The sequence below is a fragment of the Schistocerca americana genome, chromosome 7 (assembly GCF_021461395.2).
Source record: "Schistocerca americana isolate TAMUIC-IGC-003095 chromosome 7, iqSchAmer2.1, whole genome shotgun sequence".
Lineage (NCBI taxonomy): Eukaryota > Metazoa > Arthropoda > Insecta > Orthoptera > Acrididae > Schistocerca > Schistocerca americana.
The window spans coordinates 539,334,438-539,348,772 of record NC_060125.1 but is presented as its reverse complement, the minus strand read 5'-3'; the positions used below and the strand labels follow the sequence as shown (position 1 = coordinate 539,348,772).

At 42.3% G+C, this 14,335-nt stretch overlaps 1 protein-coding gene across 2 annotated transcripts in view; it reads right to left on the bottom strand.

Annotated features, from left to right (window-relative positions):
• LOC124622111 (helicase POLQ-like) overlaps positions 1-14,335 on the bottom strand; it is a 112,728-nt gene that overhangs the window by 52,684 nt on the left and 45,709 nt on the right. For both annotated transcript variants that reach the window (XM_047147719.1, XM_047147720.1), the window contains 2 exons: positions 5,434-5,591; positions 1,109-1,204 (listed from right to left, as the gene is read on the bottom strand). In XM_047147719.1, the coding sequence (XP_047003675.1) occupies positions 1,109-1,204; positions 5,434-5,591 (254 nt within the window). The remainder of the gene's footprint in view (positions 1-1,108; positions 1,205-5,433; positions 5,592-14,335) is intronic.

Genomic DNA, 14,335 nt, shown 5'->3' with positions numbered 1-14,335 from the left:
AGGTAAAGGTGTTCACCATTCACAGAGCAATCTGCCTATCAAATCCCCTCCTTTTTATGGAACTACAGCCAGCAAAATAAGTAGGTTCTTTGGCACATACAGCCCATGGCCTATTCTCTGCGTCCAATTAAGGGCTGTGTTACAGGAGTTACAATCCCACAAAGCAAAATCATCAGTTAATCAATTCACACATTTCTGAAACTGGTTCAAAACATTGGTGGCTCCTCAAAACTTGTAATTTTTAACAGCAGTGTATAAGTACAGTTTCAAAAATAAGCATCAGTTTATGTTTGGCGAAACAAAAATCTCGTCCTATATACCAACCTACTGGGACTCTCGTCAAACAGGTGGTAGACACAACAGTGTGCATCAGTAACTGTAACCGGGACAGCAGCTATAATCATAGCTATGCATGGAAGTGGGCTTTAGAATTTGGCACACTAAAGATAAATCTGCCATGTTATTGAGGTTCTAACAGACTTAATTAGCACTATGGCCATCAACATAAATTCTGGTAGCACCCTGTTAGTCAGTTGTTCTTGACAAAACAATGATAGCTCAAATTTTTATTCTTATTTGAAATGGCAAGCTTACCAAGAATGTTCAGACAAGAATTCTGTCACAATAAACTCCCCCCCCCCCCCCCCCCTCCATATACATTTATATAGTGTTCGTTTTGTTTCAGCAAGCAAATACTGATAATACCATACGGGAAACACTTTTGGTTCATAAAACAATAATATCACAAAAAATGTAAAGGAACTTTTTATCACCCTTCATATTTAATTATCGTTTGTGAATCAAAAACATTGTTCTGTGCTTCCTAGAGTGGTTATGCCACTGATGTCAATTTTTTTTACCTTTAATCTAACTGAGAAATGGGAGTTCAGGCAGTACTTTAAAATTTTCCATTTTCTATTACTGATGAATCTTTTGTAACTTGTTAGCTGATTAATTATTTCGATCAAGAAAATTTCCACCTTGTCTCATTAATTCATTCTAAAATGAACCGTTTCACGCAATTTAAATGGCTGCAGCAGTGATTAACCTTAAGACTATGAGCGATCTGGAACACCAAGTGAAGATTATATTTGTCAGTATATATTACCTTGATTCTCTGCCCCTTCATTATTTTTACCATTGTGGCTTCTGAGAAGCCTATAACACGAGCTGTCTGCCAATCCTTCTTGTTCAGCCTTTCACACTGGCAGGAAAATAAAAAGTAGTTTAAACACTGACAACAAATTAAGTAAAATTTGTATAATTTTATTGGAAGCTAAAAAACGCTACATTGGACAGATTTAAAGTGATACATACAGAAAATGTTGTACATTTTAATTAACAACTACCACATTAAAAAAAGGGACTCAAACAAACAAGAGGAAATGGTTTGTGGAAGGGAAGTTAATAAATAGTATAGTATTTTGTCACTTATTTACCCCCTTCTTTTTTAGTTTTGTCTGATTTAATGGAAGATATTAGAATTATGCGAGACGATCGTGCAATTTTTATTTATTGCTACTTTCTTGAGCAAAGCAACCATAATTCCTTCATATATAATATCTAAATCATTATACACGTCACATGCGTATCGTGATTTACACACTGCTGTACTCTGCTTCCAACAAATGTAAAACACAGTAATATCATTGTATATCTTGATACATTAGTACGTAGGCTTTTGCCACAGTGGTAATTCAAATCGCAACTGTGAAACCAAGCTGATGCGTCAGGAGCAGTGGCACTTTCTGTTTATGCACAAGATTTAGTTAATTTTTTGTTCTAAAGTGTTGTTGTGAGATCTGAATTGTATCTGTGTATTTTACTGTGTTGACTAGCATTTCTAGCTCATAGAAAGTTTGTGTGTAAACTTCAGTGCATTTGCGCTATCAGAGTATTTTGGAGTGTGGTATAAATCAGTAGTAGTGTAGCAGCACTACTTCAACTGCATCCAGCGACTACTTGGGTTAGGATCACATTCCTTGCAGTACAGATGAACACTGATTAAACATGGATAGGGCCTACTCTGCTGCCTTTTGATACATGAGGAATCGGTCACTGTCTGTAAACAATTGGAAGCCACATTTGGCTTCTGGCTGCTGCCCTGGGTTGTGACTGCAATGGGTCACCTGTGATGACACCTGGGATCCCTGATGTCACAGCGCTTTCGAATTTGCTTGTGCTGATGGTAATGGCAGACAGTGGCAGTTTTGCAATCTCTGGGCGCAAGGTGGAAGGGGTACTGGTCATTCAGCTGTCCTTTTATGTCTTAAAAACAGTTATGAGGTATCGGCCACTGCTGAAAGTACACCTAAGAAAGCACAGGATACCTCATTTGTTGCGACTGGGGCCAATCTCCCGGGAAGGTTTGATGCACAGTGGGTGTGACTGCTTATCATTGGGATATACAATATTAAGACAGGAGATTGGGAACAACAATGTAACAGTGGCCAACTCAGGAATGATGGTCAGTGTGCACTCTGTTTGCTGGGTGGAGTCTCTGCTGGCAGCGATGGAGTAGATTAAGTGAATCTGTCTGCAAATTGTGGCTCATGTCAGCATGAATGACACATGATACATGGGTGCAGTGGCCATACTCAGTTCCTTCTGGTCCAATGTGTGAGAGGGTCTGGTTGGCCTAATCAGATCAAGTAAAATAAATAAATAATGCAGGTGGCTGGCTGCTTTGGTGAAACAGCTACCCTCACACATGATGAGTGAAAGCAGAGCCAGCCTCGTATGAGGAGGGATTGAAAGCAGCATAATTGATGAACCAGTCATGATCCTTTGGTTTGAATCAAGTGGAATGCTTAAACAAGAGGCTCAGACAATAATGTGGCAATCTTGGATGCAAGTTTTCTTGACCTCCACTGTTCGGTAGAGCACTGTAAAACCTCCTTAATAGGTTATGCATCCGCTGCACACAAGAAGTGGCTACTAAGGTAAAGGAGTACATGTAGTGTGCACAAGTGGGTTTGTTTTGATGGATAATGTGATGTGACATGGCACTCGACAGAGTCCGTGTTGGAATGTTCAACAGGAAAACAATGTGGTTTATGTACATACTTTGGATCTAATCCATACAAGAGCTCTAGGGTAGCTACTATACTATTCTTGACAATATAATTTAACATGATAGATAAAAAATCTACTCACCAAGTGAGGGCAGCACATACACATAAAAGAAGGTTATAATTAGCAAGCTTTTGGAGCCAGAGGCTTGTTCTTCCAGCAGAAAGGTTGAAAGGGAAGGAGAAGGGGTGAAGGAAAAGGACTGGAGAGGTCTAGGAAAAAGGGTAGATTTCAGAAAAAGTCACCCAGAAGGGCAAGTCAGGGGAGACTTACCGGACGGGATGAGAAGGAAAGACTGATTATTTTGGACTGCACTGGAGCGCTCTCTCTCTCTCTCTCTCTCTCTTCCTCTCTCTCTTCTCTCCCCCCCACATGTGCACCCCCCCCCCCCCCCACACACACCCCTCTGTCCCTACATGGTTCTGGCTGGACTAATAGTGCCAAGTGGTAGTGCACAAAAAATATTTCCCACACCATTTCTTAATCCTCCCCACCCCTCCCCCGATCTCCCACCACTCTAAAAATCATACACAAAGGAGTGGTGGCCTCCTTGTCACCCAGTATCACCCAAGAGTGGAACAACTGAACCATATCCTTCACCAGGGCTTTGATTACCTCTCATCCTGCCTTGAAATGAGGGACATCCTATCCAAGAACCTTCCCACCCCTTCCAAAGTGGTGTTCCACTGCACACCCAACCTACTCCCACCGTCCACTGAACCTAAACATTGTAGTCCATCACTCCGGCGCCCAGTCCCTTTCCACAGAGATCAAACCCCTGTAGCAGACCAAGGTGCACGCCTGCCCAATCCACTTATCCAGCACCTCTTACTCCAGTCCTGTCATGGGCTTATCTTATCCCATCAAAGGCCGGGCCAAATGTGAGTGCAACAATGTTGTATACTAGCCTTGCTGCAACTATTGCACAGCTTTTTATATTGGCGTGACAACCAATTAGCTCTCCACCAGGATGAATGACCACCAATAAACTGTGGCCCAGAGTAGACTACATGTGGCACAACATGCTGCTGAACATAAAATGTTTGGTTTCAATGGCTGCTTCAAAACCTGAGTCATCTGGATACTTCTCTCCATCACCAGCTTCTCTGAACAATGCAGATGGGAGTTATTCTTACAACACATCCTCTGCTCCTGTAATTGTCCTCATCGCAACCTAAGGTAACCCACTGCCCTGCGTCCTCCCCGTAACAGTTTTCCCTTCCTCCATCCTGTCACCCCTCTCAATTTATATCTCCATGTTGCCTTCAGTGCATGCCACTCCTAACCAGCCCCTTCAATCATACATTACATGTGTAGCCATATATCTGCCACCCCTCCCTCATGTATTTCTAGCTAGCAAACTGACTTCCTCCCTCCGAGCCACTAGCATCCACCTCCAGTCCCTCTACCTGCTCAACCCAACACTATCCCCACCAGAAACGGTCCACTGCTAGTCCAGGCAGCCCCATGTAGCAGAAGAGGTGTGTGTATGCAGGCATGCATGTATTTCACTCTAGCTCACCACAAGATAACTCCAATAGCTTGTAACTTTTCTTTCTTTTGTGTGCGCCTACTGACAAATTCATGCTTCTGATTTTCAATGATTGTTCTCCTTCAGTCCAAAAGAAATTATCATTTGTCACATGGAAACAACAGCAGCAGCTGCAGTAGTAGTAGTAGTAGTTGTAGTAAGACATGTCGATATTTAATATTATTAAAAATAGAGCAGTGCACTGATAAATGCTGCTCTGAAATTCAGAAACTTATCAACCTTCCTCTTTTCCTCTCATCCAAAAAAGATAGGTCACACATAGTCTATGATATTTCCTTAAAAATCATTGAACTATTATATTAATGCATAGAGACAACATTTACAAGTAATTTTCTACACTGAACCATTATCTGGTGTCTTACTGAGTTAGGACAAGTTTTACTGGGTTCACACAAAATAACTGAACTACATTCCACTTTTTATTTCAACTTGGAAGACCAATACAGATGACAGAAATAGTTTTTACTGCTTGATGACATCACATAATTTACATCCAGGCAGACAGCAAAGTGCAAGAGCAAATTAAAAAGTATAAACAAAAAACAGACCAGCCTTCACACAAGTCCACATTGCATGGAAACAAGCCAACTGGAATTATTGTTCACTCAGATGACAAATAACGACACAGTATGGCTAGCTTTCTATGACAATCTTCTGATAGTTGTATTGCAGAGATCTTCACATTATATTCATTTGTGACTAATGCAAATACCGTGCATCAAATTTGCATAATTTAAACCTCTAAATATGTAACTAACCAAGTACATAGTTTGAAAGATAACTATAACTGTGTAAATATGTTTACTCACCACAGAAAAATAAATATTAGGGATAGGTGTGATCTGGTTAACCATATCATATGGCGTAACTAAGTACAGAAGATGCAAGCACGTTAACAGGACAAGGCTTGCCTGTGCTTGCACAAGATCAGATTTTAGCTGCTGCACATTATGGAGGGGAATTGGGCCTGAAAGAAACAAAATAAGAAAGTGCTTTATAGCAGAATAAAATTGACAAACATATCTAAAGAAAAATTTCAATAGTGGAGGGCATAATGCAGCAGACAAGGAAATACAATAATGAAGTGATTGATACTATGACCAATGCACACACTGATACATTTTATAAATTACTGTTACCACTGCCTTACTCGATTTCATTTGATTATGATTTTATAATTGTCATTATGCTTAAGTAGAGTTGATTCCAGTTTTCAAATTATCTTTGTCTTACGTAAATCTACTTTTGTAGAAAACTCAAAAAAATAAATAAATAAAAAAAAAAATCGGTTAGATATCAGTTCTTGAAATCACATTCCCAAATTATTTATTTCTGAGTTAACAATATATAATGTCAATTAGTAGTTCATGATCCTGTGAAAATATCAATACTGAAAACTATGATACAATTAAAACTAAAATTAATACTTTTGTAAACTGATTGTTCAAAATAAGACACCTTTTAAATTTTATATTAAAAACATGCATTCTAAACAGTTTGGTTTACACCAAACAAAGCAATTCCCTATTTAGAATCAAATTGTATATTGAATTCTTACAGAATTACAAATATTGATTGTAAGAACATTTATTCAGCCCTGTCATTAATGTTATGTGAAATACATATTGGAACCTGTTATAAATAGCTGGGTGCCTGTTTTTCTAGCTGCTTGTTTTAAGCAGTGTGTCACATGCTCAGTACTTGTTTACACTCAGTGTCGCAGTATGCTAGGTTTACAAAGATTGGTGTATTTGTTGTGACTCTAAGGTAAGGCATGTGTAATCAAACAGCAAGCAATACAAGTGCATCCACAGTTAGCCTGGAGAGGTTGCCTCACAACCTGGACAGAACATGCAGCAAGGGCAAGCACTGTGTCATGTGCACAACAGCCCAGTATAAGCCCAGCACACCATGCCCTTGGCTTTACTTTTGTGGACTATCTTATTGTATGCTCACCTACGAGATTTTATGTTGATGTGTTTCATAGTGAGTGGACTTCGCCCTGTCCTATACTTCGTTCAGTGTTATTGTGGATTTCTTTATGTGGAAACAGAATAAAATTTGGTTGGTGTTACTTCAGATATTGTGTATGTACAATTTACAACAAACTTACCGACGAGTGTGATATACTCCACGTGTTTCATTCCTTTGATTCAATACACAGCCAACATGTCAGTGGACGTGGTTCTTCAATCTCTTGTTGAACAACAGTGAGCTCTCACCTACTATCAGCAGGCTCTTGCCATGGCACGAAAAAATATAGCAGCCTCATTGGCATGCCAGGTTCCACCGGAGTTGATGCAACCCCCACTGTTTTCTCTGTATGACGATACTGTGGAAGGTTGGGCAACATTATTTTCAAGCTTTCAGAGTCACAGACCCCAACTGTTGTAAGAGTTTATTTTTGTCAAGGATTTCTCCTCCTGTTTGTCACCTTTGGTGTCAGCTAGCTCCTCTTCAGGTACCAGCCATCTCTCTGTTGATGAAATGTGTCAGTTTCTCTCTAATTATCATTAGAAACATACTCATGTTATTGCTGCTCACACTGAGTTCTACCATTGTAAAAATGGCTGCAAGAGCCATATAGAGCTTGGGCAGTGGAACTTCATGGACTTAGCAGTCATTGCCAATTTATTACTGAGGCCAACCAGGACTCATATGCAGATCCCTCACTCAAAGATGTTCTGAACATTTTTCAGTCTTTTGAAGTATCTAGGGCAACAGGAAGAAGCATGGTGTGAAGTAGCCGCCACTGCTTCCTCTCCTCTCCTCCTCAGTCACTGTCAGTTGTCAGTTAGCTTATAGGGGGGGGGGGGGGGGGGCGACGTCACAGCTGTGCTCTTCTCCATTCTGCATGGGCAGTTCCAGGCTCAGCAGCAGCAGCATCCAGCATCATAACAGTGGCCAAGTCCTCCTCTTCCATTGTGCCTTTATTGTTTTGTTCAACATGGGTGGGTCACATGCTCAAAGCGTTGGGTGATGGCAACCCAAAACAGAAGGGACAAATTACATTTGTGTGCAACTCTCAACCTCCTTCACCAGACATGAACAAGGATGAGAACAGTATTTCCAAAGTGATGGTAGCCCCAAACAAACTCTACATCGAAGTACATGTAATGGACAAGATGTTAAAAACACAACTAGACATGGGTGCAGCAGTGACTTCATTAAATTTTCAAACCTAAATGGATCTTGGATCACCAGTGTTGTCCCCTTTCTCTTGTTGGTTGGTTGGTGAGTTACAACAACTACCCATACTGGGACAGTTTTCTACTTCCATAGTACGCGAAACAGTTGTTCGGCCTTTTAACATTTCTAGTAGTAGATAATGACAACACTGAAAATTTATTTGGGCTAAAAGACTTCAAAATTTCTGAGGTCTCCATTTCTGACAAAGAGCATCCGATATCAGATCAAGTTCCATACCAACAACAGGACACACTCTGCTCAGAATTTATCTCCGTTTTTGGAAGGTTTAGGATTTGCTGTCAACTTCAAGGCTCACATAACAATGAAACCAACAGTGGACACCCATTTTTGTGTCCGCGCAGTCCCAGTAGCTTCACCAGTGCTAGTCAAGTTGGAACTAGATCAACTTACATCTTTGCATGTTATTACACCTGTATCCTCTATCGGATGATCTACTCCACTGGTAATTGTCAAAAAACCCATTGGCAACCTTTGGTCTGTGGTGATTTTAAAGTGTCTGTAAATTCACCATTTATTATTAATATCTATCCCTATGAACTCTCAGCACTGCTTTCCGGGGGTCAATATTTTTCCAAAATTTACTTGTCAGAAGTCTACTTACAACAACCATGACTCCAAACATGTCCTCTCAGTGTACTGAGGTTATATGAATACCCGCACCTGCCATTTGGTGTGGCTAGCACTCCTGTCATTTTCCAGCAATTTTTGGAGCAACTCATGGCCTTCATGCCAGCGTGCTTTAATTAGCTGGATGATACTGTGGTGTCAGGTTCCTCAACAGATAAACATTTGCAGAATCTCCGTGCCTTGCTCACAATGCTACAGGCTGCCGGTCTGAAATGTAAATTGGACAAATCAAAATTTTTTCAGCTGTCTATTGTCTATCTAAAGTCTGGATCTCACATGCTGGCACTGAGGCTTTACGCCAGTATGTCGATTCCACTAAAGCTTTGCTATGTCCTACCAATGTCTACGAAAGATTTCCTACTACCATAAATTTTTTTGTTGTGCAGCCACATTGGCCCAGCTACTGCATGCTCTCTTATGTAAAGATGTTCCTGTTACCTGGTCACCAAAATTACACTTGAAACTGGGCTTGGTTACCTTCCAACCCGGACAACATCTTGTTTCGGCCACAGACACCTGTCAATATGATCTTGGGGCCATTCTCACACGCAAATATGCAGACGCTTCTGAACACCCTATTGCATATGCTTCCAAAACTTTGAACCAGGCGGAATAACACTAATCACAAGTAGAAAAAGAAGCCCTTGTTATTGTGCATGCACTCAAAAAATTTAATGTTTTCCTATACAGCTTCAAGTTTAATTTGGTTACTGATCATAAACTTCCAGTTTCTCTTATCCGTCCTTCGGCATCTTCACCAGACAAAGCAGCCCGTCACCTAAAACACTGGGCTCTGTTCTTGCCATCCTCTAACTATGAAGTTCATTTCCAACCCACAGCACAACATGCTGATGTAGATGCTCTTTCTCAATTGCTGACTGCCTCTGATCAAGCATTTCATCAGGATGAAATACTGTGTTTCCATTTAGATGTTGAAGCCCAAAACACTGTGGATGGTTTTCCTATTTCCAGTTCTTGGATTCTGGCAGCTGTCTGGTCCAATCCTGTCTTATGTCAGGTTGTTCAATTTGCCCACCATGGCTGGGTGGATAAACCACCAGGCTGAGTGTTGTATCCTTTGCATAATTATTATGCTTTCTGCCAACACCTCTCAGTTCTTGATGGTGTGCTACTGTTGTCTACTGAAGAATTGGTGCCCAGGATTGTGATCCTGTCTGCATTGCTCTGGGCTAGTATGCACCTTCTCCACCTGGACCATTGCCATCACACGTTTTTGCTGGGTATTGACAATGAGAGCGGATGCATTGTGACAGCCTGCCTGCAGTACGCCACTCGTCAAGCCGTGCCATGGCACACTCTTTCACTATGCCTCCCCCCTCCAAAGCATATTCATGCTGATTTTGTGGGTCCATTATTTAAATCCTTTTGGCTTTTAGTATTTGATGCTTTCTCAAAATTTCCTTGTGTGTTCCACTGCCCACCCATGTCGACTACTGTTACAACCCTCTCAAAGATTTTTTCTTTAGGATTGCCATATACGCTTGTAATGGACATCAACTTACAGTTTGTGTCTCAAGACTGAGGATTTTTTTTTACAAAAAGTACCACCCAAAATATTACAGCCCCTCCCTTTCATCCCCAGTTTGAGCGAGAGGTGGAGTAGCTGGACTATTCATTCAAAACTCAGATGAAAAAATATATCACTCAGTCTTCTCTTGAGGGAGCCCTCAACAGGTTCTTGAGTTCATATAGGTTCACTCCAGTTGGCTACTGTAGCCTGGCGGAACTGCTTCATGGCCACCAGACCCTTATGCTGCTTCATCTGCTCTGCCTGACACTCAGCCACACACTGGTGCCCACCTCACAGCAATTCCATCCGGGCTCCGCCATCTGGGCCTGGAGGTTTGGCCAGTGGCCTAAGTGCATACCAGTAGTCACCCAATGTTGCAGGGGCCGCCGCTTCTGCATCGTGGTGCACATCTCCGATAGCTTGGTGCCATGACAATATGACCAGCTCAGTACAAGCATGACTGACTGTGCACTGGAGAGCTTTCTGCTCCCGCGGCTGCCTCCATCAATTGTGCTGGCACCTACAGTGCAATCCATGCCTCCTATATCTCTGTTTTCATTCTGCGTGCCACCATCACCAAGCGGAGTAGTCAGTGTGGGGCTACATCACTCTTCACAGTACCTGTTTCCGCCATCTTCTCTAGTGCCTCCATCGCCATGTGCCTGCCTGGATGTGAACATGGATACAGCACCATCATCACCAGTGCTCCCTCCTGGCCTCTCCCCACATCTGTCCGTGCCTGCACCATTTCAGACCATATTCTCGTGAGACACCACAACACCTGTTCCACCAGTCATCACCTACCGATAAAGACATGGACATCTCCACAATAAGCACTTTTCCCCAACAGGGAAGGAGTGTTGTCACCCTACAGTTTGAGCGTGCGTAATTGAACAGGCCACGGTAAAAGTGCCTCCAGCCACGTGCACAACAGTCCAATGTAAGACCAGCATGCTGGGCCATCAGCCACACTGATGTTTACTTGCTTATAGTACGCTCACCTTCGAGACTATATACTGATGTGTTGTATAGTTATGAGACTTTGAATTGTACTGTACTTCATTCAGTGTATTGCAGATCTCTTCGTGTGGAAGCAGAATAAAACTTGGTTGGTGTCACTTCTGATACTGTGTCTGCACAATGTTACACAAGTATTTTATGAGAATTTATAATATACAGTGAGAATGGAAGAGGATCTGTATACATTATTTACTAATCAGCCTTTTCCATCAATATTTTGAAATATTGTTGTAGCAGAATCTTACAAGGGAAACTAGAATTTGACAAGAAAACAAATCTATATATGTTTCATCATGTGTGAAGTTAAGGCAGAGTGATACTGTTAAACCAGTGGAAATGTATCACAAGATGAAGGCACAGTCTGGTGATCCATGAGTGTCCTGCAGCAAGTATACAAGTGGTGGTTGTTGTTGATGTTGTGCTCTTCAATCCGAAGACTGGTTGGACGCAGCTCTCCATGCTACTCTATCCTGTGCAAGCCTCTTCATCTCTGAATAACTACTGCAACCAAGATCTTTCAATCTGCTTACTGTATTCATCTCTTGGTCTCCCTCTATCATGTTTACCTCCAACACACCCCTCTAAGACTAATTTGGTATCCCTTGATGTCTCAGAACATATCCTATCAACTGATCCCTTCTTTTGGCAAGTTGCACTACAAATTTCTTGTCTCCCTACCTTCAGAAAAGACTTCCTAATACTTAAACCTATACTCAACATTAACAAACTTCTCTTCTCCGGAAATGTTTTTCTTCCCACTGCCAGTTAACATTTCATGTCCTCTCTACTTCTACCATCATGTTATTTTGCTGTCCACATAGCAAAACTCAAATGCTACTTTAAATGTCTCGTTTCCCAATCTAATTCCCTTAGCATTAATCAAACAATGGAAAATCCAGGGTGAAATGTACCAGAGAAGGAAAGTTGCTACTCACCATATAGTAGAGATGCCGAGTCACGATAGGCACAACAAAAAGATTCACACAATTATAGCTTTCAGCCATAAAGACCTTTGTCAGCAGTAGACACACATACACACTTGCGCGCACACACACTCACGCAAACACAACTTGCACACACGTCTGCAGTCTCAGAGAGCTGAAACCACACTGCGAGCAGCAGCACCAGTGCATGATGGCAGTGGCGACTGGATGGGGATAAGCAGGAGGCTAGGGTGGGGAGGGGGAGGGATAGTATGGTGGCAGTGGCGGACAGTGAAGTGCTGCAGTTTGGACGGAGGACAGGAGAGAAGGTGCGGAGGGGGGGAGGGGGTAAATATTGGAAAGGAGAGAAATAAAAAGAAATTAAAAGATTGGGTGTGGTGGTGAAATGACAGCTGTGTTAGTGCTGGAAAAGGAACAGGGAGGGGGCTGGATGGGTGAGGACAGTGACTAACGAAGGTTGAGGCCAGGAGGGTTATGGGAACATAGGATGCATTGCAGGGAAAGTTTCCACCTGCGCAATTCAGAAAAGCTGGTGTTGGTGGGAACCCTCCTGGCCTCAACCTTTGTTAGTCACTGTACTCACCCATCCAACCCCCTTCCTGTTCCCATTCCAGCACTACACAGCCGTCATTTCACCGCCACATTCAGTCTTTTAATTTCTCTCCTTTCCGATTCTTACCCCCTGCCCTCTCCACACCTTCTCTCCTGCCATCCGTCTAAACTTCAGCATTTCACTATCCGCCACTCCCACCATACTATCCCTCCCCCTTCTTGCCCCAGCCTCCTCCTTACCCCCACCCAGTCGCCACTGCCATCATGCACTGGTGCTGCTGCTCGCAGTGTGGTTTCAGCTCTCTGAGACTGCAGACGTGTGTGCAAGTTGCATTTACGTGAGTGTGTGTGTGTGTGTGTGTGTGTGTGTGTGTGTGTGTGTGTGTACTGCTGACAAAGGCCTTAATGGCCGAAAGCTATAATTGTGTGAACCTTTTTGCTGTGCCTATCAAGACTCGGCATATCCCTTAGCATTAACTGATTTAATTCAACTACATTCCATTATCCTTGTCTTGCTTTTGTTGATATTCACCTTTTGTCTTCCTTTCAAGATGCTGTCTATTCTGTTCAACTGCTCTTCCAAGTCCTTTGCTGTCTCCAACAGAATTACAATGCCATCAGCAAACGAAGTTTTTATTTCTTCTCCCAGAACTTTAATTCCTACTCCAAATTTTTCTTCGGTTTCTTTTACTGCCTGTTCAATGTACAAATGGAACAGCATCGGAGATAGACTACAACCCTGTCTCACTCCCTTCTCAACCACTGCTCCCCTTTCATGCCCCTTGACTCTTATAACTGTTGTCTGGTTTTTGTACAAGTTGTAAATAGCCTTTCACTCCCTGTAGTTTACCCCTGCTACCTCCAGAATTTCAAAGAGAGTATTCTACCCAACAATGTCAAAAGCTTTCTCTAGTTCTACAAATGCTATAAACTTATGTTTGTCTTTCCTTAACCTATCTTCTAAGTTGTAGGGTCAGTATTGCCTTGTGTGTTCCTATATTTCTCTGGAATCCAAACTGATCTTCTCCGAGGTCAGCTTCCACCAGTTTTTCCAATTATTCTGTACACAATTCGTGTAGTAACACTGTTCACGTTTATGTCGCACTTCACTTGGCGTAGACCAGGACTGTGTCCTATGCATGCCCAATGTTAACTGACTGGGCACGGCCCGTGCTGCCTGAGTTGTTGTTGTTGTTGTTATGCCGGCAGAGGTCGCGTCCAAATTCTCGCGTGCCCTCTGGTGGACGGGACTCTACTTGCGGCAACTACCGTCCGTGACGCGCCGTGCCGATGTGCGCCTCCCGCGATCTTTCTGGTGGCTACTGCAATTCGTGTTAGTATTTTTGCAACCATGGCTTATTAAACTGATAGTTCGATAATTTTCACACCTGTAGGCAACTGCTTTCTTTGGAAATGGAATTACTACAGTTTTCTTACGGTCTGAGGGTATTTTGCCTTTCTCATACATCATGCATGCCAGATGGAAGAGTTTTGTCATGGTTGGTTCTCCCAAGGTTGTGATGGAATACTGTCTACACCTGGGACATTGTTTTGACTCAGATCTTTCAGGGCTCTTTCAAATTTTTCATCTACGTCATCTTCCCTTTCTGTAATATTGTCTTCAAGTTTGTCTCCCTTCAGTTTTCCCTTATTTCCTTAGGACTGGTTTTCTATCTGAGCTCTTGACATTCATACAGCTGCTTCTCTTTTTCCCAAAGACCTGTAGGTGGTATCTATTTTTCCCCTAATGAAATATGACTCTAAATCCTTACATTTGTCCTCTGGCCGTTCCTGCTTAGCCATTTTGCACTTCCTGTCAGTCTCATT